Below are 25,860 nucleotides of genomic sequence, written 5' to 3'. Positions count from 1 at the left end.
CGCTCTTGAGCCCCACGCGCGGTGGTCGTCGCCTCCGGCTCAGGACCTCCCACGGGCCTGGCGGGGCCGGGTCTGAGTGGACACACACTTCCCGCGGGGTAACCGGATCCAGGGATGTGCTGGGTCCCACACCACCAGACACACTCTAGCCGCGGATTTCGCCCAGACGGTCCCCGCGAAGCCCCGCCTCCCGCCGCGCCGCCCCGCCTACGCCTGCGTGCCGCCGCACGCATGCGCTCGCTTTCCCGAAGATCCCGCTTCCCAGAAACTTGTCCCGCGCGCCACGCCGTCCGTCTCCAGGGCAACCCGGCTCCTCCTAGCAACCGCGCAGCCCTGCTATGGCGGCCGCGGGTCCCAGTGTCTTCCTGCTCATGGTCAACGGGCAGGTGGAGAGCGCCCAGGTGAGCGGCCGTGGACCCCGCGGGGCCGCACCCGTCCCCCCAGGGCCGAGCCTCGCGGGAGGGAGCCAGCGTGTGAGAGGCTTGGCGCGAGGTCGCGCGAACCCTACGCCCCATGTGCGGTGTGGAAACAAGCCTGGAGGGTTGAGCGAGGCCGAGGCCACAGTCGGCCGAGCCCGCGTGGAGTCACGGGCAGGGGCCTCCACCCCACGCGACCCGCGCGGGTCCGTGCGCAGCGAGGCACCGCGCCCGCGACTCTCAGGCCCTCGGGCGCGGGTTGGAAGGGAGGTGATCTGCTTGATCTGATGCAGCGATGGTGGCGGCTGCCCCGGCCGGGGGGGCGAGGGCGGTGTCTGTTGGACGGAAGGGGACGCTACCCTCCAGTCCCCAGCACATCCTAAGAACCGTTTGTTATTTCTGTGTATAAGGCATAGTATATGCCAGATGCCAGACTCCATGCCCAGCCCCGCTCAGTCAATCCTCACAACAACCTGTGAAGTAGGTATTACTGGCACCCTCATTTTACAGATGGGAAAACTTGCCAAAAAGCAGTGGCAGAACTGGAATTTGAAACCTGGTCTGATGTCAGAGCTTTGCTAGACTTTCCCTTCCAGGCTGTTTTTAAAAGATTATGAGTATATTGTGAGGACTAACTGAGATGGTTTAGGTAAAGCTCTGCCGGGGCCTGACTCTTAGTGGGCATCTCCCGCCTTCCTGTTTCATCAGGAACGCTGCCCCAGTCTCCCACTCTGTCCACCTCCCCCTTGACCTAGTGCCCAAGACCCGCGTCCCCTCCTCTGCTCTATCCCATCAGGGGCCTCAGCTGGGCCGGGTCGCATGTGTCTGTGCTCTCAGCAGCCATCTCATCCCCTCTTCTTCCCCCTCTGCTCGGGGCCCCTCCTCTCGCAGGCCAAGCATATGCTGCTCTGTGTCCTAATAGCACCCTGCCTTCTCAGACCTTTCACTTCAGCACCATTTCCTTAGAGCTGCTCCTGTGCCTGCCCCTGTGCCGGGTGCTGGGGACACAGAAAGCTCGCACACCTGTCCCTTGCTCACAGTCTAATGGGGTTGAGAGAAATAAACAGTCAGTGCTGTGATGGAGGGAAGCACCAGGGGCTGCGGGAGCTAGGAAGTGGCCCCAAGATGGCCCGGAAGTTAGGGCAGGCTCCCTGAAGGATCAGTTTTGAAGGGTGAGCAGGAAAAGTCCAGGTGAAGGAATGGGAAGGGTATGTCATACAGAAGGCAGAGCCTGAGCAAAGGCCCGGGGGCAGTAGCGGCCCTGGACTCGCCCACATCTTGGGCCCCAGACCCTCCGCTGAACTCCACGTCCACACCCCCTGCTGTCTCTTAGCCCCCGCCCCCCCCCCCACCAGGTGCCTCATGTGTGGAGTTACTGGTGGCCGCACCTGCCTGGCCAGCAGTCAGTCTCAGCGTGAGCCCCTGTGGGCAGAAGCTGTGTGTGCTTATTTCCACAGTTTCCTGAGTATGACGATCTCTACTGCAAGTACTGTTTCGTGTACGGCCAGGACTGGGCCCCCACGGCGGTAAGCTGGGCCCTTTGGCCTCCCAGACTCACAGCCTTCGTGACTGGGGGGGTCTCTGAAGGCTCCATCACACCCTTTCCCCTCCCAGTTCAGAACCAGCTGAGAGGTGGACACTGAGTTCAGGGGGGACCCGCATGCGAGTTTGTTCCCGGTGAAGCCGGGGCAGAGAATGCAGCGCCGCAGTGCTCCCTGACCCTCCCCCGAGGCCGTGCTCGCTCGCGCGCCCTGTCCTGGGAGCTGGCGCGTGGCAGCAAGTAGGGATGTTTGGGCAGCGCGGGTGGGCAGACCCCAGAGAGCCGGCCTGGAGGTGGCCGAGCTGCAGACACCCTGGGCTGGCCCCTTCACTGCTCTGCTGGTCTCCTCGGCCTGTGGGGACTCTGGAACCCTCCTTCCAAGACTCCCCGAGGAATGGTCTGTCTCCAGGAGAGGGACGATGACGTCCCTTCAGCCCGCACCACGTTACCGCCTGCGGGGCGCTGGGGTGACCCTCACGGCCGCTCTGAGCCTGGTCCCTCCTCTGTGCAGCTGAGACCATAGTGCTGTCCTCCAGGCGCCCGCTAAGCGATAACTGCCGAGTCTCCTGGTGATGGGGATGCAGTGGTGAATGAAGCCAGTCAAGCCCCGGTCTTGCTGGGTGCACGTTCTTTAGGGGGAGACAGACACGGGGTAGTAAACACTCCAGGCTGTTGGCTGGTGACACGCTGGGGGAAAGCAGAGGCAAGAAGGGGAGGGATGAGAGGCCAGAAAAGGCCTCATGGAGACGGTAGCTGAGCACAGAGCTGAAGGAGGCGAGGGGACAAGCCGCGTGGAAGGCTGTGGAAAGAACTAGGCAGGCAGAAGGTGGGGAGCGTGCAAAGGCCCTGAGGCGGGGGGTGTGCCTGGCATGTTTGACCTGGGAGGCGGGGGGCCAGTGAAATGGGGACAGAGAAGGGACCACATCACAGCCAGCCGAGCCACTGGTGACTTGACAGGAACACTTTGGTAGAGTGGGGGCCAGAGGTCAGATTGGGGTGGGTTCAGGGATGCAAAGTGAGAAGGAATTGGAGCTGGTGAGTGTCGACATGTCTTTTAAGAAGCTTGGCTGGGAACAAAGGGTGGGGGGGGCGTAGGGCCAAGGAGCGTTGCTTTGTGACCAAGAAAGTGACACACACACGCGTGCTGATGGTGACAGGGGAGAGGGCAACACCGTCCCCTCAGTGAGGCTGAGGCGCAGGTGGAACTCGGGCACCGGGGGAGGGCTGGGGCCTCGAGGTTTCAGGCCCTCATGGATGAAAACCCTCAAAGACCTGGGAGCCCCTCCATTACGTCTCAGGTCCCTTCGTTTGGCAGCAGATGGTGAAGGAAACAGCTCTCCCAGCTGCTGCCCAGAGAGGGGAGGGGCGTGGTAGCCTGGAACTGGGACACTGGCCATCACTGTTGTCCTCGCAGGGGCTGGAGGAAGGCATCTCACAGATCACATCCAAGAGCCAGGATGCGCGGCGTGCGCTGGTGTGGAACTTCCCCATCGACGTCACCTTTAAGAGCACCAACCCCTACGGCTGTGAGTCCACAGGCCTCGTCCTGCCCCCATGTCCACACATGGACCTTCCCTGCCCGTCCCCTGGGCCCTCGACCAGCCTTGTCATGTGCTCTCAGCCACCTGGCTGTTTCCCCCTCCTCCCCGCCCCCTTCCTGCTCATCTGTGTGCACTTGACCTTTCTGAGGTTCTGACGGAGCCGGTGAGGCCCGGCCTAAAGCCTTGGGTAGCGCCTGCCTGCGAAGGCCAGAGCCTGGCTCAGCAGTCTGGCCAGGAGGCCTGCCCTGACAGCTCTCCCCTGTCCATCACAGCTGTGCTTCGGCCAGACCCGAGCGCCCTGCTCCTCCTCCAAGTCCCTGCCCTTCTCTCTGCCCGGGGTACCTGGCCCTCATCCTACCTCTGGCCTTCCCAAAGCCCTCCTTGCCTGCAGTGTTTGCATTGTTTGCTTTCTACCTTACCTGGCAGTTATCAGTCACTCTCACTTAGTAAGCGCCAACTGTGTGCAAAGCCTGGGGTTCGCTCCACAGGGGCCGTGAATACTGTCCCTAGGTGGGCTTGGCCAGGCTTTGTAACCCTATCTGGTAGGTAGATTCTTCTCCACTTCTAGAAAACTGAGACTCAAAAAAGTGACATCATTTGCCTTCAGCTTTACACTGAGTAGCTGAGCATGGATTTTATTTCAGGTCCGTCTGATTTCACGGTCCAGGCCTTACGCTGCGTGTGGCGGGGGCTCAGGCTCACCGGGCGCAGCGGGTCTGGAGCAGAGGCTTCCTGGCTGTCCCCTTGGGTGGGGACTGCACTCCTGTTGTCATCGTCCATGAGAAACTTCCACAGGCTTCCTGGAACAGGGCACTAGGTAAAGGACTGATCTCCTCCTGCTGAGGACAGCTAGGAAAGGTGAATAAAGTATTAAAAAGCAAAACCAGAAAAACTACTTGAAGGCATCAGACAGGTAGCAAAGTAGTGGCGCTTTAGCAGGCCAAGACCCACGAAAAAAGCAGAGCTCCAGAGACACCCCCAGCCACAGCTCCCCTGGGAGTATTTGCTGATTCCAGCAGAGGTGATCGAGATGCTGATCGAGACTTCTGTCAGCCGCTCTGGGCTGGGGACCCAGGAGCCAGGAAGATCCTGCCACCTCAGAGCTCTGAGAGAACAGCCCGCCCTGGCCTGCGGCCCGGCTGCCCTCATCCCCGCCCTGGACGTGGTGCCAAACATCCACAAACTGCATCTAACAGGACACCAGAAGGGTGATCTATCGTGAGCAAGGAGGGTTTAATCCAGAAATAAGAAGTTCGTGCAACATCTAAAATCAACCAGTGAGACTCACTACGTTAAAAAGAAAGTTGCCATCATACCCATCGATGAAGAAGATGTGATAAAATTCAACAGGCATTCATGACAAACCTGTAGCAAACCAGGAGTAGAGGAAAACTTCCTTAATCTGATAAAGGCTATCCACAAAAACTTACAGCAGACATCACTTATTTTAGTGAGATGTTGAAAGATTTCTCTCTCAGATCAGGATGCTTGTTATGACCACCAACATTGTACAATTCAAAGGTATAAGAATTAGAATCATGTCACCTGTCATTATTCACAGGTGACATGATTATGTAGCATTTCCAAAATAACCTACAGTAAATTATTAATAAGGGGGCATGACTGCCAAATATAAGATCAGTATACAAAAATCAGTTGCAGGCTTCCCTGGTGGCGCAGTGGTTAAGAATCTGCCTGCCAATGCGGGGGACACAGGTTCAATCCCCGGTCCGAGAAGATCCCACATGCCGCAGAGCAGCTAAGCCCGTGCACCATAACTACTGAGCCTGCGCTCTAGAGCCTGCGAACACAACGACTGAGCCCGCCTGCTGCAACTACTGAAGCCCGCACACCTAGAGCCCGTGCTCCGCAACAAGAGAAGCCCGCGTGCAACAACGAAGACCCAATGCAGCCAAAAATAAATAAATAAGTAAATAAATTTATTTAAAAAATCAGTTGCTTTCTGTATAAAAATAATGTGTTTTCTATTCTGTATAAAAAGTAGAAATCGATATTTTAAAAATAAATTCTTTACAGTATTATCAAATATAACCTGTTCTACCAGGTATCAAGCTGTTATTATAAGGCACAATCACAAGAGCAGTTTTGGCACCAGGACAGACAGATCTGTAGGGAGCCCAGGGCAGAACTGAACATGTGCAGTTGATTTATGACAAAGGAGCAGAGCAGGAGGGGAAGGGAGTCTTGAGAAGTGGTCCTGGGGCAGTTGGATACAAGCAGGAAGAAAAGTGCAGCCTGATCCCTGCTTTGTATCAGGCACACAAAGTCCATCCCAGATGGATACACGCACGGAAATGTGAACAGCAGGATGATACAGCTTCAGGAAGATTCCACGGAGGCGGGAACCGCGGCATCAGGGTGAGGACTCCTCACAGGAGCAGATCCGCGGGTTCCACTGTTAAAATTTAGGGCTTTTATTCATCCAAAGACATCATTAAGGGTGAAAAACCAAGCCATGGAATCCACACACACACTACAAATCAGTGAGGAAAAGACCATCCAGTTGAAAACTGGGCAAGAGGCTTGAGCAAGGCACCGCACAAAAGAGGACGTCCGAGTGACCAAGAAACAGTACGAGGTCTCAACTTTATTTTAGGAAGAACAATTACAATTAGGAAAATGCAAATCAAAGCTAAAGTGAGCGGCCATGATTCAGGACCAGAACAGCCCAGTTAGGAAGCTTGAGGACGCCAGGCTCTGGTGCGGTGCCGAGCATCAGCTAGGGACGGGAATGAGGTGGGCGTGTGGGTGCGGTGCCCCCAGGGAAGCAGCTCGAGGGAATGCGCGGCCCTGGGCAGACACGGGAGCGCGTGTGACGAGAGGTCGCGCCGTCCCAAGAAGGAGACACAGCCCGGGCGTCCATGGGCTCCAGACAGGACCGAGTTCTCCTGCCCTGGAGACGTGACTCGGTTTGGATGCGTCTCATAAAGACTGAATCCACGAAGCTGGATGCAGGAATCTACGTACCATACGATTCCACTCATACAAAGTTCACAACATGGGCAGAACCAAAGGACCACGTGTGGGATGCATTCTTTGGCAGTGAAACCTTACGGAAAAGGAGTGATGACCTTTGAGACGGTGACGGGGAGGGAACAGACGTCCCCCAGCACCGGGGAGCACTTCCTCTGCGTCAGGCCCGAGCCCGGGCGTCTGGAGGACGAGGAAACTGAGGCCTGTCCGGTGGCTGCGGGTCCGAGCAGGGCAGGCCGGCTCTGGGCCTCCCCGCCTCCCGAGGATGTATCCCAGTGGAGCTGCCAACAGGGGGCAGTGGGAACTGGCAGCACTCGAGAGGAAGGGAGTGCGGGGCCTCCCTGAGCCACACGCAGACACCCCCGGTCACAGCCGGGTCCCTGTGCACTCCCTGGGCCTGTCCAGTGGCAGGATCAGGGCAGCACGGGGCCCAGCCAGCAGGCTCCGCTCCCCCACCTCCCTGCAGGCCCACACCTGGGGGCTCCCGGGCCCATTTCCCTGCTCTCCACCCTGCACCTCCCCTGGGCTTGCCTGCGGGCTGACCCCTGCCTTGTCCTTCACAAGGGCCGCAGATCGTGCTTAGCGTATATGGGCCGGACGTGTTCGGGAACGACGTGGTCCGAGGCTACGGGGCGGTGCACGTGCCCTTCTCACCCGGACGGTAGGTCCTCCCTCCGACCTGGTCCCTCGCCGGGCCACGCTGGCTCGGGACCCGGGCACTCTCCGCGAGGCTCTCCCCGGGGTCCCCGGGGCGGGGGCGTGGCCCACACCTGGGAGGGGGTGTCCTGGGGCATCGAGAGGGGCGGGTCCAGCCAGAGGTCCCGAGCAGCTGGGGTCGGAGTTCAGACACTCATTCCCTCGCTGCTGGCCTGAGGACACAGATGTGTCAGACACGTGTGACCACGGGACCCTGCCCTCGGCAGCCCCCCGAGTAGTGGGCACAGATGGAGAGACGCAGCTCTCTCTCGTCAAGCATGGTGACAGGGTATAGACACGGTGTTCCAGGAACGGGGTGCGTGGCCAGGGTCAGCCGACCCTAAGCGGCGAGGACTCCATCAGAGCAGGTGGAGGGAGGAGGCCCAGCGGGCGAACCTCTGAGGGGTGTTGAGACGGGAAGTGCAAGGCGCGAGGGGAGGGCGGAGGGGGGACGGGTGACCACAGCCGGGTGCGGTCCAGGGGACTGTCAGGGGCTTCCTGGAGGATGCCAGCGCGTTCGGGTATTTGGAGAAGGACAAGGGCCCTGTGAGGGGCACAGCTGAGCCAGGGTTGGTGTTTGTAGCCCTCGGCATCCTCCCGACCCTTCAAAGGAAACAAGGCTCTCAGAGGACTCAGCCCTGGGCACGGGGCTCCGGCTCTGACTTGGCACTGCCTGACCTCTGGGCACTCCTGCTTGCCGCCCCTCGCTGGAGGCTCAGAAGGCACCGCCACTTTTCCGTGACTCAGCACAGCTGTCTGTGAAAACATTTGTTTCAGGCACAAAAAGACCATCCCCATGTTTGTCCCAGAATCTGTGTCTAAACTGCAAAAGTTTACCAGGTGAGTCTCTTGCACATCCATCCCCCCAGCCACTCCTGGCCTCAGTGGTCGGGTGGAGGGCTGTCATGTCCCTCGCTGCCATGTCGTGCTGGATGCCTTCACACGAGGGCCCTCTGCCAGGAGGTGACAGCTGAGCAGGGACTAGAGCGGAGGGCGGGGCCGGTGGGGCTCGGGGCGCAGGGAGCAACACGGTCTCGAGGAGGTGGTGACCTTGGTGGGGCAGCCGGCGGGGCCCGGACACGGGCCTGCAGGGAGACCAAGCCCGAGGCTTCTGGCCCCTTCCCTCATCCGAGTAGGAGCTGGAGGGCTGGCTGGGCCTGGCTGACCGACTCGGGTTGGGTCAGCTCAGCTCCCGGGTGGTGGGCCAGGCCGAGGGGAACGTGTAGCACCGCCTGGGCCCCCTGGCCGGCACCCTGCTCGGGGGAGGACGCTTCCTGGGCTCTGAGGCGCCTGCCTGCTGCCCTTGGGAGCCCTCCAGAAGCCACCGTGATGGGAAGGGCCAGCGTCGGCTGGAGGTGACACCACCACCCCGGTGTCCACGCTGCTCCACGCCCCACAGGGGGAGGCCTGCGGGCCCCCGTGTGAGGTCTCCCTGGGGAAGGGGGTCCTTGCTGGGAAAGCCGTCTCCCGCCCTTCAGAGGGGCTCTCGCCTGGGCCAGGCCGTGTGTGCTTGGGTTACGGAGATGGGGTAAGGCAGCTGGATGGACAGTCGTCCCAGTTGAGGGGTCCATGTTCCAGCAGCCTCTCCTCTCGTCCCCTCTGCTGGGCCTCCGCCTCCGGAGTCCTTCCTCGGCCTGCTGGCTGCCCGCTCCCCTGCGGCCACTTCCTCTGGCCGCTGCAACCAGTTACCACGGACTTGGTGGCTTAAAACCACAGCAATTAACTTTCTCACAGTGGGACCTAGTCTCTTTGGGGCCATCACGCAGAGCCTCCAATCCACTCTTCACACGGCAGAAGGGTTCCCTGAGACACGGCTGCACAAGCGCCTCGGGCACATCTCCGCCTCAAGGCGCCTGCAGGGCCCCTGCGGCAGCGTCCAGGCTGGCGGGGTGGAGCCGGCCCTTGGGGGCTGCTTCCCGGGCTGGTCCTCAGCGCAGCCTGGGGGCAGGTGCCGCGTAGCCCTGCTCCTCCGATGGGGAAACCGAGGTGCAGGGAGGTGGCAAGGCTCCCCCCGCTGCCCCCCTCCCGCCCCCCTGCCCTCCCCGCCCCCCTGTGCCCCCTCCCACCCCCCTCCCTGCCCCCTGAGCCCCTCGCTGGCTCACTGCGTGTCCGTGGCCTGCTCTGAGGCGCGGAGAACCCTCTGCCTGGGTGGGAAGCTCAGACGTCAAGAGGTTAATGCTTTATGGCCTGGAGCCCCATGGGGTAGGGGCCATTATCACGTCCCCATTAAGGTGAGAACACCAGCGCTCAGAAAAAGAAGTGACATCCTGGGTCCTGCTCTGTTAAGAGGACAGTGGAGAGCCCAGATCTGGCCCCTCTGCCCACCCCAAGGCTGGTTGTTGGGCTCTGGGATGGGGCCCTCCTTCCCCAGGAGGATGGGAGGATCACACTGTCCCAGGGCCCCCCATTCCCCACCTCGGCTGCTGTCACCTTTCTGGGATTTCTGTCTGGGTTCAGGCTGTGCACCCTCCCAGCCCCAGATCTCCCTCCGCTTTCATCTGCAGTGAATCCCAGCTGTGGAGGACTCGATGGGAAAGCCTGGCGTCCGGCCTAGGAGGAGGGTGGTGTGGGGAAGGGCTGGAGGGGACAGCCCACGCCTAGTTCCCGCGGGACCCCAGGCGGGCCCTTGCTCAGCCGGGTCTCCTATCTTCCCAGCTGGTTCATGGGACGGCGGCCCGAGTACACAGACCCCAAGGTGGTGGCTCAGGGGGAAGGCCGGGAAGGTAAAGCTTGACCCCCTATCCCCGGGGCAGGTGGGACCAGGTGGGCCCCCCGCAGTCAGATGGCTGGATGCCAGGGACCCGCCAGCACACAGATGTGGGGGCAGGGCCCAGCCTGGAGGGGTGGCCACGTCCATCCGTCCCCTTGTCCCCACCGCAGCCCCTTCTCCCGGTGAGGGGCGCGGGCCCAGCTAACGCTGCCCTTCTGTCCTCAGTGACCCGCGTCCGCTCCCAGGGCTTCGTCACTCTCCTCTTCAACGTGGTGACCAAGGACATGAGGAAGCTGGGCTATGACACCGGGCCTCCGGACACACAGGGGGTCTCGGGGCCCAGCACGCCCCAGGGCCTCCCCCGGTGAAGGCATCGGCCCCCTGGGACGGCCCAGCGACCCACCTGCCTGACCTGCCTCGGGGGTGGCGGGTGTTTGTGTAATAAAGTGTCACCTTTTCACAGAGCCCAGGCTGGGGCAGCTCCTCTCCCCGCAGCAACTCCCCTGGGAGCGGGCCCCGGGGCCGGCGCGGGCCTTGGTGGCACCGCCCGGGGTGGAAGCTGCACCAGGACAGAAGCCAGCAGCTGAGCTTTGGCTCAGCCTGACCCCGGCTCACGGCTGGCGGCCCTCACACCCCGACACGCTCGGCTCTAAAACCAGCGTGTTGTTCACCAAACAGGCGAGCCAGGCAGAACCTCCCTTGGATGGAGAGGCCCGCGGCAGCCCAGACGACGGGCTGCAAGCCTCCCCGAGGTGGGCAGCGTCACGGCGGGAGAGCCCCGCCTGCCCTCGGCCCCGCTGGGCCACCTGACCCCCACCGGCAGCTTCGGGGAGCCCTCTGGCCAGAACACAGGGCTCGCTCAGCGTCCTCCCCTCAGCAGGATGTGAGGGGAGCCCCGCAGCCTGAAGAGCCCACCTTAGCCACCACCCACTGCCCGGCTGTCACGGGGACCTGCCTTTGTCCCAGTTCCCCCATAAACTCAGGGCCCCCAGCTCACCGCGCGCTCTGGAACCGTCCGCCAACCCCCAGTATCCTGACCCTCTTTACGTGGAACCTTCCCTCCCCCTCTGGCCCCTCTGCTCCGCAGGAGCATCTCCCGCGTCCCCGTCCCAGCTCCCTCGACGCCCCGGCCGTCAGACCACACCGCCTGTCTTTTTGTCCAGCGGCCCCGGCACGTCACCCACCACACGGACAGCCCTCCCCGAGACGTGGTCTCTTCCTCAGCCCCCTCCCTCTCCCTTGTAATGATCTTGGCCTGTGCCCCCGGCAGCCCCCAGCCCCCTCCTTCCCCTACGCTCAGGCTCACACAGGCACCGAGACCGGGTCGGTGGCATTGTGAACCGCAGGCCAAGCTGGACTCCAGGCAGGAACCGGCTCCCAAGCGCGCCTCTCCCGATGCCTCGGGATTGATAAGGGTGGGGGCGGGGGAAGGACACAGCCAGAAACCGCATCGTGATACAAATGATAAATTATATTTATACAGTAAATAAGTATCAACAGTCAACACAAGTTCCAAACCAGCCACCCGCCCCTGGGACTGAGAAAACGGCTGGGCAACACCCCTACCACGGTGCCCGGCAGGAGGGAGCTTGATGGCACGTGTCCCACACGCGTGGCAGCACCAGTGGCTTCATGATCAGTGCAACGGGCAACATGGATGAGGTGCCTGGGGGTGGGCCTGAGCTGGGAGCTGGCGTGGGAGTCTGCCTGGGCCTGGGTGGCCCACTGGCTGTAACATCGGGGCCTTAAAGTCCCATCGGCAAGGGCTCCTCACTCACGAGAAATCACTGACCCCAGTAGCGTGGTCCTGTGCCCCGTGAGGGGGTCGGCCCCTACCTCCCCGGGGGAGCACCTTGCCCCGAGCCCCGCCCTGCCCCACCCTCCTCCAGGCTGCTGAGAGAGGCCGGACGGGCCTTCGTGGGTGACTCTGGAGCCCATGGTCCAGCCCCAGGTCTCAGGGGCTGGGCAGGAGCTCTGGGCCGGAGGTAGCCCCAGGGAGGAGCACGGGTGAGCTCTTCTACGTGGCAACAGGAGTGGCCTGAGCAGGCAGTTCTGAGTCAGCCTCCCGTGCCCAGCGCTAAGGGTCAGAGCTCCCGGAACCAGAGAGGGGTGGAGGGGCCCCATCCTCCCAGGAGAGACCCCCAGCTGTCAGCTGCCCTTGGTGCTAGAGGTGAGACGTCCGCCACGTAGAGTGAGACTGAGGTGCCCGCCAGGCCGGCTGACCAGACAGACACAGGACTCGGGGGAAACGGCCCTTCCCTGGGGAGAAGCAAGTCTCTTCTGGTCTTTAATTTGTGACTTACCTAATACTTTTTTATAGTGGTGGGTGGGACGAGGAAAGCAGGGGAGAGGGAGGTAAGATTAGTGCACGTTCGCTAAAAATCTCTTCTGGGTGAGAATGATTTTTCTTCCTCTGCCAAGTAAGAGATGATTACTTCTACATTGCAACGGGTGTCTGGAGGGCAGGTGCGTAGGTCGGGGCCAGCCCTGGGCCCTCACTCACCCTGTCAGCCTGGGCTGCCCCCGACATGCGCCCCCCCCCCCACTGTCCCCACCTCTACCCTGAGTGTGGAGTAAGATAGAGGGGGTCACAGACACAGGGTTCCAGAAGTCTCCTCCATCCCACGTTCCCACTGTAAACGAAGTCTTGTTAACTGTGCATGCCTTCAGTCACAAAAAGGAGTTAGCTGATAAAACCTGGTGAGTCACATTCATATGTTAGATTTTTGTCTTTAACTTTCTTCACGTTGGTTCATCAGTAAGAAAAATAGCCTCTCTCTTAGGATCTAGCCAAAAAGGCTGAAAGTCAATCAGTTTGGTAATCCACCAAAAAAAGGAGTTAAAGGAAAAGGCAACTGGAGGCTACGATTTTTTGTTACTGTTGTAGTTTCTTTTTTTTTTCTTTTAAATAAACATCATCTTTTATGCATAATCAAATTCCCGTATGTTTTCCTATAAAGAATTTGCTTTAGTTTTTCCATAAGGCATTTTTTTTTCTCTTCCTAGTTAAATTTTCTTACAGAGTTAAAACCATAAATAAGAGGATTTACACCACTAACATGACACTGCCAGTATCTTAATTCAGCCAGACCTGGTAAATTCTATCAAAACTAGACAGTTAAATAAGAACGACGTTATAAAAATATTAGCCAAAAAAGACTATTCGATAATTCTGCAAACTCAAATATGAAACTGTACTAAACAAAATCTGTGCAAACGTGTACAAGCATGGAGCACGTGGCAGGGTTACGCTCAGGTTAGTTTAAAGCTTGCTCTAGTGGATTTAATTCAAGAGTTGTTCCACGGTGGTGGCGTTTACTTTGAACTCACACACGAGTCAAAGAAAAGTAAAATATGCACAACCGCGTCCCCCAAAGGTCAGTGTCTGAGGGAGCCAGCACTCCATCCCATCCACGCCTGGGGGGTCGCCAGGGCTGGGGGTGGGCGCCAGGTCCCGGGCAGGGGGACTCCCAGAGGCCCGGGGCTGAGGCTGGGCCAGGACGGAGCACTGCCGCCTCCCCATCCAAGGCCCCCGAGGGCCGGCGGATCTCCACGGTGGCTGGGCCCGCACTGCGAGGAGGTGGGGGGGGCGGCGGCCAGGCTGGGTCAGGGGCCTTCCCTCCCGACACAGGCTCGGGGACCCACGTGCCGCGTGACGACGCCTCAGTAAGCCCGCCACCTCTCGACCCTCAGGCTGAGGCCAGGACCGCAAAGACACCCTCTGCACACCCACCCCGCTCTCAGACCCCATTCCACAGGCGAGAGCCCCTGCCCGGCGTCCTCGGCATGGATGCTCTGCGGCGGGTCCCGGCGCGGGCACTAGAGGAGGAACGGGTTGGTTGTGCCGGTGGCCTGAGCTGCCGACGGGGGGATGCCCAGGCTGCCCACCATGTTCATCGCGGCGGGGCCCAGCGGCGGCAGGGAGGAGCCACCAGCCCCCAGAGCTGGGTGGGAGGCTGCGGACGTCATGGAGGCCACAGCCACGGGCTCCACAGCCGGGCCGGGCCCGAAGGACGCGCTGCTCCCCAGAACCGGGCTCCCCCGCAGCTGGTTCAGCGTCAGCGGCTGCGGCTGGTTCACCTGGAAGGGGTTGACCGGGGCTGAGGCCGCGGCAGCACCTGGGGAGAGAGCGGGCGGGGCGGCCGCGGTCAGAGCAGCAGCGTCCCCGGGCCTGGACGACCACAGCACAGCAGCCACTGGGGCAGCCCGCCCGCCCCTCTGGGCCCAGTGCTGGGACGAGGAGACTCAGCCGTGAGGAGCCCAGCGAGGGGCCAGGCTCGTGGGGCCCAGCTCCTCCTCCTGGCTGGCACCCCGGGCGCCCTCCCTCGTTCTCTCAGCCAGCCAGCCAGCCGAGCTCTGCGACCACAGGTGCGGGGAGAGAGGGGAGCCATGGGAGAGGCGGGAAGCGCAGGGCGGCCCGCACCTGGGGTCCCTGGCATAATAAAGGCTCTGAGAAGTCCTGCAGTCTAGAAGCAGATGCAGCTCCATCCTGCCCAGTGTTTCCCAAATTTCTCTCATACCAGAAAGCCTTTCCCCGCGTTCAGCAGAAACATCTACTGATACCCTGGTCAAAAACCACGGGCACTGCTGGCACTGAGTCTCCAACTTGGCCCAGCCCCTGCTCACAAAGGCTGCCAGGAGGGCACCCCCAGGCCACCAGAGGAGATGCCGCCTGTTCCCCATGAGGGCACCCCAGCGCTCTTGCATCGGTCGCTCCTCGTAGCCTAGGAAGGGGGCTGTGCAGATCAGAGCACCCCGGCTAGAGATGAGCAGACCAGACTACAGAGCAGGGCCAGGAAGGGGCAGAGCCAGGAGGATGGCCCTGGAGGGCCGGGGGGCTGCCGGAACCTCCTGCGTCTTGGCTGCAGCCCCCAGGCCCTGACCGGCCCCCCACGGCCTGGCAGTGGAGCTCCTGCGGGGGCCCTCAGGGCAGACCCCCGGCTGTCGGCCAGCTCTGCCCTGGAGCCACCCCCGCTGGGGCAACCCCATTCCTCACCCACCTCAGGAGCGCACGGCTGGGCAGGACCCAGGCACAGCACACACCCCGCTTCTGCCAGAGGGTCCCGACCTCGGCCTGCCAAGTCCTCAGGCCTGAGGCCAAACACCTTGAACGTGACCTGTTCCTGCCCTTGGGGAGCCCAAGGCCTTTCTGGGAAAACTCTGGGGAAGGGCGGGGGCTTCCTCAAGGAAGAGGGTTGCCTGGACTGAGAACCGAAGGGTGGGTCCGCATCCCCACCCCCGGAGGAGAGGAGGGAGGTGTCCCGGCAGAGGGAACAGGACGTGTAGCGGGGGACAGCGTGAGCCGCGCACGCAGCTGAGGGTCTGAGCACACGGGGCGCCGGGGTGGGCGGGGGCACGGGGCACGGGGGCCCTGGCCACTCACTCGAGGGCCGGGGCTTGTCCTGCAGCCCACGTGGAGCTCCCGAGGGTGGAGAGCCCACCAGCAGGGAGGAGGGGCTTGGGGGCAAGGGTGAGTTCCAGCCCCAGATAAGGCAGAATCCAGCAGCAGGGGCGAAGTGAGGGTTCTTGGGGTCCCTGGAGCACGGCCCAGCAGAGGGCCCAGTTACCCTCAACCCGAAAAGGGGGCTGCTGGGCAGCAAACCCAGGCTCCTCCTCCTCAGCCCCAGCACTATCCGCCTCCAGCTGACCTAAAACTGGCGCTCGCTAGAGGGTCTCCCTGGCTGGGGTACCAAGTCAGGGGCAGCTTCTGCTCAGCGGTCTCAACTCAGAGGACAGGGTCCGTTTTCCAGCCCCCCACGAGTCCCGGAGAGGCGCAAGTGCTGGTTCAGGACGCCGGGCGCTCCGCTACTGCTCAGCCGGGGCCAGCACGCCCGAGCCTGGTCCCCGCCTGTGGTCCCCGAGGGAAGAGTCCCCCGCAGAGGTGGAGGGGAGGTCAGCGCCCACAGGCCTGCCCCAGAGCCGCTCTCAGGAAGGGCAGACGGCCAGAGGAAGGCCGGGAAGCAAGCATACCTGGTGCCAGGAAGGGGTTGAGGGACTGTGCCGGCGGGGCTGGCCTGGTCACCAGCGAGTCCAGGTTCACCAGGGCCGCGTTGGGGCCCAGGAAGGACTCGGGGGTTTTCCGGGTGCCGCTGGGCTTGCTTGAGGCCACGGTCGGGGGCTGGGACTCAAAGGGGTCGGGGCTGGTAGTTCCACTGTTCTGGGCCGGCGGAGAGGCCGCCTTGGCTGCAAGACAAGGACACACACGGGCTGGTGAGCCTGGAGGGCTCATCCAACCCCGAAGCATCCAGAGCAAACCCCGATGTCCCCGGACGCCGACTCGCCGGGGACGCGCGCGGCTGCCCAAGGAATGGGGCGTTCGTTGCAGTGCTGTTTCCAACAGCCCCAACCTGGAGCCACGGTCAGCCACAGGGCAGGGCACGTACAACCAGACCTGAGTCCAGGGACAGAAGGCACGATGAGGGAGGAGCAGGGACAGAACAGTGCAGCACAATCTCCACAAATATGAAGATGGCATTTTGGGTTGGTGGCTACACGTGAGTAGTTCACATTTTTTTAAATGTTTTCATTTTCTAAATTTTCTACAGTGAACATGAATTGCTTGACAGTAAGAAGAAAACAAATGACTTTTAAAAATTCAGCCAACAGAGGGTGTGCTGAGGCAGGCCGGCGGGAATGTGGTTGCTCTGCTAGGGTGTGAGATGGTGATGGGGACACGGGTCCCGAAGAACCGGCGATTCTGCACTCAGCAGCCCCACGCCCAGGAACCCAGCCTCAGGAAATAATGCAAAGTGTGAGCAGGGGTTTAAGCGCAGAGATGTTCACGACAGCATTATTTACTTTAGCACAACTTGAAATCAACCTAAAATGCCCTCCCCAAAATTAACGATTAAATATTGGGTTGGCCAAAAAGTTCAGGTTTTTCTGTAACATCTTACGGAACCCAGTAACTTGTTGCTGAGCCCTACAAAGAGATACTACAAAGCTATTTCTAAAGAATTTGTAATGTTGCAAGAAGATGTTCTCAATCCACTTTTCCACAAAAGTGGTGGGGGCAGGATTCGACTCTCTCCGGCAAGTACGAGCTCAACAACAAAGGCTGTCCGTAAGAGCTCAGAAAAAGTGCTGGGAGGGAGCACACTGGCCACGTGTAGATGGAAGAAATACAGATGATTTTCATTGTCTTCCATAAACTTTCCCACACTTTCTACAATGGGAACACCTCCAGAATTGGGGTAAATACTTCACAGGCCCAGGGAAGGGTACTTAGGCTTCTCCCTGAGGGATGGGGAGCAGGCAAGGACAGTTAGGCTGTACTTTGGCCTGTGGAAGAGACACACGGAATCTTGTTGCTTTTTAATGTGGCAAAAGAAACCCCGGGAAGCAGCAGCTCTAAGTTGCTTCTGGGCCCCTGGAGCTGAGAGGGCCCCGGGGGGGTGGTGAGGGGTGCCAGGCTGCTCCTACCTTAGGCCAGCCCAGCCTGGCCTGCTGGGGGAGGCGGCAGTGGGAAACTGGGAGCAGGGAAGCCGGGAGAGGAGAGAGAAAGGAGAAAAGCTGCTCAGTGTGGCTGGGAGGGGTGGCCCCGAGGAAGGCAGGCGCCACCTGGCTCTGTCCCCTGCCCCACAGGTCTGTGTGAAGAGGGCATCCAGCCCCCTCCCTCTGCCCCCCGGGGCCCAGTCTCTCTCCCCCCACCCGATCCTGACCCCTCCCAGCCCAGGGGCACTCGGGGAGGAGCAGGGTCTTCTGCAGAGCGTGTGCGTGCGTGCGTGCGTCGGAGATGCCTGCCCACACAGAGAGCCGGGTGGTCTGGAAAAGGGGGCGCCTTTGGGGAGCCGGGAAGGGGAAGGCGGGTGGAGACGGGGCAGGGCCGCGCTGGGCCGGCCGGGGAGCCAGGGCAGTGGGCTTCCGCCAGCGGCCACAGGGCCCAGGGCGTGAGGAGGAACAGAGGTGGCTGGAGGAGAGGAGAGGGTGACAGAAAGCTCGAGGGCATTCCTGCCGCCGCCGCCCCGTGAACCCCTGAGTCAGACCCCCGGCTCCCAGGTAAGACACGTGCACATGCGTGGAGACGCCAGGTCCCTGACTATGACGCCCGCAGCGACAGGGCTGGTCAGGGGCACAGGACGGCACAGAAACCACCGCCACCACCGCCGCTACGTACCTGTTCTTTCTGAAGTTCGGAGGTTGTCAAATTCAGAAAAGTCATCTTTAATTGTACCATTCAAATTACTGAAGAGATCAAAAGCCCCTGGGGAGAGAGTGGCAGTGACTGTGCGGTGTCTCCACTTCTCTGCCTTGTGCTTCCCCATCGGGGGGACCAGAGGTGGGCTGGCGTCCGTAGCCCTCACGGGGGAGAACTCGGAGAGTCGGGGGGCAGTGGGGGTGTGGGGTCCCTGGGTGGGCAAGGAGGGCACCGGGAGGGGCCTCCCCACGCAGAGCAGGGCGCTCGGCTGCCCCTGCCCCGCCTCCCCCTCCCCAAACCAAAGCCGAGGGGCCGGGGGTGGGGGGGGTGCTCACCAGAGGGGGACGCGGGCTTGTCGGCGGACGCTGTGGCCCAGGGGTCAGCGGCTTTCTCGGCACTGGGGGCTGGCTGCTGCGGGGCGGCCCAGGGGTCGGAGCCCTTGGGGACGGAGTGTGTGCCGGCTCCGGTGGGCACCCCCCATGGGTCGACAGAGGTGGCTGGCTTGGCACCTGTGGGAAGGCGGGGTCGGCTCAGAGATGCTCCCAGAAAGGGCTGGGCAGCCGGGGTGAGAGGGAGAGGACCTGCGGCCACAGGAGCACCCTGGGGGGAGCGCCCGGGGAAGGGAGCGCGGAGCCCCCGCGGCCTCCGCCTCGGCAGAGCTTGCCCGGCAGCGTCCTCCCTGCCTGCACGCAGCAGACACGCGGTGCGTAATGAAGAGGCAGCAAACAAACACCTGTGCGCTAACACATCCACCCCTAAAGGATGGGACAGACTCCAATGCCCGGGCCTGTGCCGGGTGGGGAGTGGGTCGTGCATGCACCCCTGCATCCGTCCGTGTGCACAGAGCACCCACCCACCCGCTCCCCCTGCGGAGCACCTCAGACGAGCACTACGTGGCCCCCGCGCCCCACCCCAATCGTCCACACCTCCCTCCACGAGCTCCCGTTTCGCCACGGAGGGGGCGAGGGGGCGAGCGATGCCGGGCCCCTGAGCCATGTGCTACCAGACGCACCGTCGGCGTGCTCTCGGGGGCGGCTGTGTTCACGCAGAGGTTTATCCAGGAGACTGAGCTGCGTTGGTGTGCAGCTGAGACGTGCTGTTTACTGCTACTACTTCATCCTGTGACAGAAGGCACGGCTGGTGTAGCTGTCGCTGTGCTGCACACGCGGCCCTTCACCGCAGACACGGGCATCCGCTCGCTCCTTCCCAGGCCCCTCACGCCTCCTCTCCCACCAGGGGCCTGGTCCCGTCTCTACCCGCCTCCCTTGGGTTTTTGTTTTCATTGATTTGACGGGTTCCTTCCACGTCTGGGTGCTGATTCCCTTCCTTGAGTTACAAACACCTTCTCCTAACTTGTGGCCTTTCCCTTCACTCTCCTCATGGAATCTTTTGATGAACAGAGAAGTTCTCGCTTGGATGGAGTAGAACGCAGCAGGATTTTCCTCTAATTTGTGCTTTTCGGGACATGCGGGAGCTCCCCCTCCACACGCCCTCGCATGTGGCCTGGATAATACTTTTCACTTTATCCTTTATTTCCATAAGGGATTTATACAACTTTAGGGACCGGCATATTTTTAAAACTTCAGTTTCTAGTTACTTATTACCAAGCAGAGAAACAATTTAATTTCGTATACTAATTTTTGTATTCAGCAATCTTGCTAAACTCTTAATTCTAATCATTGAAATTCATCCTATTTATTCTTTTTTAACATCTTTATTGGAGTATAATTGCTTTACATTGTTGTGTTAGTTGCATCCTATTTATTCTTACAGTAATTCTAATAACTCTTAATTCCAATCACCTCATTTGCAGAAACTCTTTGGGAGTCTATGTACACAGTCACATCCCTTGAAAACGATGACAGCTTAGTTCTTCCAAGTCCCTCATTTTCCCGTCTCGCTGTGTTGGCCGGGACCACCCGTCCCAACGCAGAGCAGGGGAACGGACTGCGTCCACATCTTGCTCTTAAACATTTACCATTAAATGGCACCATTTACCATAATAGGCTTTTTTCCTTTCAGAAGCTCTTTATCAGGTTCTGGAAGTTCCCCCTTATTCCAAGTTTGCTAAGACTTCTGCAATAAAGAGCTGGTGAATTTTGTCAACCTGTTTCTGCCTCTACTAGGATGATCACATGATTTTTCTCTTTGGGCCTGTTAATATGGTACATTAATACATTTCCTAGTGATTTGGTCCTTGCAAACAATGTTTTTCATGATGTACTGTATCATTTTTATATTTTTCTCGTTCTGGTTTTGCAGTTGCTTCTTTGCTTAGGGTTTTTGCACCTATATTCCTAAGTGGGCCTGGCCCGACATGTTTGTTCTCAAACTGTGCATCTTCTGTCTGGTTTTGGTGTTAAGGTTATGCTAGCCCATAAAATGAGTAATAATACTCCCTTTTCCCACCCCCTGAAGGAGTTTGTATAAAGTGGAGTTGTTTCTTTCTTTTTTGTTTTTAATACTTATTTACTTATTTTGGCTGCGCCGGGTCTTAGTTACGGCACGTGGGATCTTCGTTGCAGCACGCCGGATCTTTTAGTTGCGGCATGCGGGATCTAGTCCCCTGACCAGGGATCAAAGCCGGGCCCCCTGCATTGGGAGTGCAGAGTCTTAACCGCTGGACCACCAGGGAAGTCCCCGGAGTTGTTTCTTGAATGGTGTGAGAACTTCCAGCAAAGCCCTCTGGGTGATTTAGGAGGTGAGAGGGAGGTGAGCGACTTACTCGGTTCCTTTAATGATTATAGGACTACCCCTATTTACAGGTGTCCTACTGTTCTTCCTCCAGCTTTGCTGAGTCCTCTTTTTTAGTTTATCCATTTTATCTAAGTTCTCAGCTCTGTCAGCACAGAGTTGATCAAACACCTCTTACTCTATGTGGAATCTCGGCAGGACCTGCACCTACACTGTTTGGCCTTTTCTCTTTATTGTTCAGAACTACTCTTGCCAGAGATTTCTCTGTTTTATTACTCTTTTCAATGACCAACCTCTGTGTTTGTGGATATTATTCTGTCTGTGTTCTAACTTGCCAGCTTCTGTCCTCCTCACTGTTCCGTCCCTTCCACTTGACTTGGGGGTGACACCATCCGAGCCTCAGCACCTCAACAATCTTGCCCCTTTCTTCTGGACTAATGCAAACATTTAAAGCTCTAAATTTTCCTCTTACTATCACTTCCATTGTCCTATGTATTCTGATATGAAAATATCTACATTATTATTTGGTTCTATATATTTCTGTCACTGTAATTTCTTATTTGACTCAAGAATGTAGAAGTGTTTTTAAAATGTCAGGTGTATGGAGTTTTCTACTTATCTTTTTGCTACCGACTTTAAACTTGAGTGTACTGTGGTCAGAAGGTGCGTTCTATGTGATCCAATTTTCTGACGCGGCAGAGGCTTTTTGCCTAGCACGCAATCGATGCTTTGCATCTCGCGTGTGACTGGAAAGAACACGTGTTCTCCAGTTGCTGAGACAACACCTTCACAGGCTTATGAATCACGCTGCTCCAGGTTTCTTATGTTCTTATTACTTTAAACATCTTGTCCCGCCTGGTTTTGTATTCCTGATATTCTCCATTCCTTCCTGAGATCTGAGTTTCCGTCCGGTTGTCTCCCCTGTCAGCTGGAAGAGCTTCCCTTGGCAGTTTTTGTGGGGCTGGAAATGGGACCCTTTCACCTTCATTCCTGAAGGATACCTTTACCGGATGCAGGATTCCGGTGGGTGAGGGTTTCGGTGGTTTCTCTGTCTCACCGTCGTTCTCAGGAGAAGGATGTCCTCCCGGTGGGCCCTGAGGACGTCATCCCACCGCCCCGACGTTCTCGTCACTGCTGGGACTCGGCCGCCGGCCTGACTGCCGTTCTTCTCTGCTCCCGGGGCGTCATCTCTGATGTCCTCTCCCTTTGCTGTTCCCAGTCTCCTGACTGCACGTCTGGGTGTGGGTTTCTCTGATTACCCTGTGTAGGGCTCACTGGGCTCCCCAGCTCTGAGAGGAAGCCCCTTGCCACAATTCTTGAAAGCCCTCCGTCACCATCTTTTCAAACATTACTTTCCCGGAACTGCAAAAAGCTGTGTCCGCATTCTGCCTGCGCGCGCCCGCAACTTCTCCGGAGCACTCTCCAGAAAGCTCCGTGGCTACTCGTTTACCAGGAGTCTCCCTGAACAGCGAGCTCCTGGGGGCACCAGGCGGGGTGAGACGACCGGGCACTGCTCCCTGACCCCCGTGGACTCAGCGCCCGGGGCCCGGCCGTGAAAGGGGCTCCTTGGCTTTGAAGAAGACGCAGCGCCGCCGGCCGGCCCCCCCAGGCTTGCCACGGCGACCACGACGGACGAGCCGGGACAGCCTCCCACCTGCAAGCTTCATTCCCGCCAGCCCCTGGAGACTCATGCCCGTCACCCACTGGCGGCCGGCCAGCTCTGGTGAGGACCTGGGGCTTCTCCAGCCGCTGCCCCCAAGCCCACAACCCTCGTGAGGCTTCCAGAAGCTCCTCCGACCTTTCACTCCCGTCCGCCCAGCGTCTCACGCAGAACCACCTCCCCCGGGACTGACCCCACTCTCCCGGGCCCACTTCGGCCAGCGGGACACCTGGTCCCGGCTGGAGTCACACAGCCGGGGTGCGCCCTTGCTCTGCCCCCAGCACAGCACCTCGGGGGCCTTGGTTTCCCGTCTCAACTGGAGGGAGCTGCCAGGGTGGACGCTGCATCAGGGAGGGCGCCGGACTGCAGGTTAGAAGAGCTGGGACGCGTCTGCAGAGCTGCCGAGACGCAACGGAGAGGACGCAGGATGGGGAGGTCGCAGAGGACCCGGACCCGGTGCCAGGCTGCTTCCGGCTCCCATGGGACCTCGACTTCGCCCGCTCAGCAGCGCCCACGAGGACTGAGGGCTCACGGTTCACGCCCCGGCGCGCCCGTGCCCAGGGGCTCGGACTGGCAGCCCTGCACTCCTCCCCCGCGCCTGGCCGCTGGGCAGACGAGCAGCCGTGTCCTCTCCCGCTCGCCCCCATCAGGAGACGCTCCCCGGTCACCTTCCAGCACCCGCCTCCTCTTCTCTGGAGGGATCCCCTTACCTTCCTCGGGAGAACTGTCCCCTCACCACTCCCTAGTCCCGGTCTGAGTGGGCGGACCCTGCGCTGGAACAGGGGAGGGTCTTCACCAGCCCACCCCCCAGTCCCAGCTCCCCACTCCTGCATCCCAGAGAGGTCCATGAGGTCCAGGGAGATCCTCTCCATCCCCGGGCTGTGAGCACCCAGACCCGCCAGCCAGGCCTTGAGCTTCTGAGGCCAAAGGGAGAGGGGAGGGGCCCACTGGGTGGGGGCAGAGCAGGGGGCCTGGGTCTTGGTGACGCCGGCTCAGCCACTGGGTCGAGCTGGCCTGAGGGCAGAGCTACCCGTCTCCACTGGGTACAACATGGCGTCCTGCCCATCAGACGGCCTCCGTGGCCCGCTCGGGGGCACGGTCCCCACCCTGCAGCCCCCTCACCCTCTCTTCACGCAGCCCAGAGCCCCGCACAGGCACCTGCTCACAGGGGCTGCGCTCACGCCGCTCTCCCGGGCCTCAGAGAGGACCTGACACACGAAGGTGCTGGCAACTGATGGGGCCTGAAGGACCCACAGAGTCCTAGGGCTGCGGGGGCCCTGCGGTCACCCCGACTCCCGCCATGGGCACCGACACTGGAGAGCACTCTGGAAGGTTCCGGGTAAATGTCTGATTCAGGTGTAGAAACACACAGCTAGAGCCGCCCCGACTCTGCGCAGCCCACGCAGAGAGTCTGCAAACGCCTTTGATTCAGAGGGATTCACTCACCATGCAGCTCAGGGGGCACCAGGCCAGCGGTTCTCAGCTGTGGCCCTTGGGAATCCCCTGGGGGTGTGAGTAGACTACTGACCCCCACACACACAGATGCCAGGGAGGGCCTGGGCATTCGCATTTTTAAAGGCTCCCCGAGCGGCTAGGATGGGCAGCAGGTGCGGGAGAACCACCCAGCTCCTGGGCCGCTCGGATCACAGGCTGGATGGACAGAAGGACGTCTGGTAGGGCCGGACCCTGCCACAGACAGGCGGTCCTCGGCACCACCTCGCTCCTCTGAGCATCATTTGGCCCGCACGGCCCAGGCCCAGGCCCTGCCCTGCAAGAGAAACACGGCCCCGGCGACTGTACCTAGCATGCGGGTCACGGGCAGCCAGCGACCACAGGGAAGGAGGGGTCCTGAGGACAGGGTGACCCCGTCTCCCCGAGCAGGACACCCGAGCCGTGTTTTCAAGCACAGCCAGGCGTTCACTAACCAAACAGCAGGACACAGCATCACGTGAGGAGCCGGCATTTAAGGGGGTCCAGGCTGCCCTGCCAGGCAGAGGCCGTCTTGGAACTCCTTGGCCTCCCACCGCCCCGGGCCTCGGGCACTGCCCTCCTGACCGCACGTGGGACACGATGGACCCCGCTGTGCTCCGCCCACCACAGCCCCGGCAGGCCCGGCCGGGCCACACACCCGACAAATAGGCGCTTGTTGAGTGACGAGAGGAGGGGAGGCTAGGACCGAGGGCCCATTCACAGGGAGCGTGCCCGGCTCCCCCCGTCTGGCTCCCCCCGAGCAGTCTCCATGGGACAGGGAAGCAGTCACATGGCGGGTCATGGAGTGAACCGGGGCGGGGGCTGAGCCGGCCAAGGCCGTCGGAATCACAGGCCGTGAGCCCTGCTGTCCCAGGTGGCTGCTTTGTGTCTGGCAGGTGCAGGAAGTGCCCTGCTGACCTGGCAGGCGCCACTCTCCCTCCTCCCAGCCCCCAGCATTTCCTCCCGAGGCCCCTTGGCACAAGCTGGTAAAGGCAGGGCTCGCTACCAAGGGCGGCTTTCACAACAGCGCCTCTTTCATCCAGAGGGCGCATCCAACAGTGCTGGGGAAGAGACTCTGATCTTTCTAGCTGTTTCGGGGTGGTGGGGTGGTCCCCAAACACGCACTGGCAGATTCTACCACAGACTAAGCAGTAAACCCGACACCGTGCCTCACTCCGGAGCGGCGTCTCGGAAGAAGGAAGCAAGTTCACGGCCACCACGGTCCAGTGAACTTGGGAGCGGGGCTGAGGTCGCGTCCTGCAGCGCTGCTGAGGGCAGAGCGCTAGCACTGCCCACGGGAGCCGACGTCTAGAGCTTCGACTGACGCCTGGAAAGGCTCCCCGTGTACAGAAGAAACAAATGCCTACACGTACCCAAGATGTGACCCCAACCACGTGAAAACACACGGGCCCAGGGGACGCAGGAAGCAGACAAGCTAACATTTTAACACCAGTTCTCGCTCCCTGTTGCAGTCTGAGGGGACTTTTCCTGGACATGAGTGGCCACAGAAGGCCTTAGCGGCAGTCCAGGATGGCGTGACGACTCCAGGACTGGGGGCCGTGAGCACTGAGCCTGCCCCTCGCTTGCTGTGTGACCTCAGAGGAACGAACAGCCTCTCTGGGCTTTGATGCTCTGTTTTCCCCAAATCACTGGTAAAAATGCCAAGTGCACCAGAACCAAGGAGACGGCCCTGGGTTGGGCAAGTAGCAAAAGATGGCAAAGTGGCAGTCCATGAACGAACCACACGTGGCCACTGCAGGTGCATTTTGATTAGCTCCAACCATGTTCTTAATTTTTAAAATTCATCGTCAACATTTAAAAATTTGATTTCAAAATTTCAGGTTTCAACCTTCTCTTACTGCTCAATGGTTATACAAAATGTGTTATGTCTATAAAATGGAATATTATTCAGCCATTAAAAAGGAATGAAGTAGGGACGTGTGCTATCACGTGGACGAACTCTGAAAACATGTTAATTGGGAGTCACACGGGCCACGTGTCG

General features: G+C 60.0%; 2 protein-coding genes across 4 annotated transcripts in view; one reads left to right on the top strand and one right to left on the bottom strand.

Annotated features, from left to right (window-relative positions):
- Positions 1-260: 260 nt before the first annotated feature.
- B9D1 (B9 domain containing 1) lies at positions 261-10,361 on the top strand. The gene is made up of 7 exons (XM_061176453.1): positions 261-401; positions 1,874-1,942; positions 3,371-3,482; positions 7,056-7,152; positions 7,965-8,027; positions 9,843-9,910; positions 10,123-10,361. Exons 1-7 carry the CDS (start codon positions 339-341, stop codon positions 10,263-10,265), a joined length of 615 nt encoding a protein of 204 aa, XP_061032436.1. The 5' UTR covers positions 261-338; the 3' UTR covers positions 10,266-10,361.
- A 989-nt stretch (positions 10,362-11,350) lies between these two features.
- Positions 11,351-25,860, bottom strand: part of EPN2 (epsin 2) — a 68,256-nt gene continuing 53,746 nt past the window's right edge. For 2 of the 3 annotated variants that reach the window (XM_061176450.1, XM_061176451.1), the window contains exons 6-9: positions 18,370-18,543; positions 18,014-18,100; positions 15,868-16,080; positions 11,351-14,015 (exon numbers count right to left, since the gene is read on the bottom strand). In XM_061176450.1, the coding sequence (XP_061032433.1) occupies positions 13,717-14,015; positions 15,868-16,080; positions 18,014-18,100; positions 18,370-18,543 (773 nt within the window). In that variant the 3' untranslated portion in view covers positions 11,351-13,716. The remainder of the gene's footprint in view (positions 14,016-15,867; positions 16,081-18,013; positions 18,101-18,369; positions 18,544-25,860) is intronic. The other variant, XM_061176452.1, reaches the window with a different exon arrangement.

This window comes from Eubalaena glacialis, chromosome 19, assembly GCF_028564815.1.
Source record: "Eubalaena glacialis isolate mEubGla1 chromosome 19, mEubGla1.1.hap2.+ XY, whole genome shotgun sequence".
NCBI lineage: Eukaryota > Metazoa > Chordata > Mammalia > Artiodactyla > Balaenidae > Eubalaena > Eubalaena glacialis.
This window is presented reverse-complemented; position numbering and strand designations above follow the sequence as displayed.

What these genes read in the sequence shown, in the direction of transcription:
- B9D1 (XM_061176453.1), top strand. Translation starts at nt 339, where the DNA reads ATGGCGGCCGCGGGTCCCAGTGTCTTCCTGCTCATGGTCAACGGGCAG. An exon ending in AGGACTGGGCCCCCACGGCG is followed by an intron (nt 1,943 to 3,370) that starts GTAAGCTGGGCC and finishes TTGTCCTCGCAG; the next exon opens with GGGCTGGAGGAAGGCATCTC. An exon ending in GAGCACCAACCCCTACGGCT is followed by an intron (nt 3,483 to 7,055) that starts GTGAGTCCACAG and finishes GTCCTTCACAAG; the next exon opens with GGCCGCAGATCGTGCTTAGC.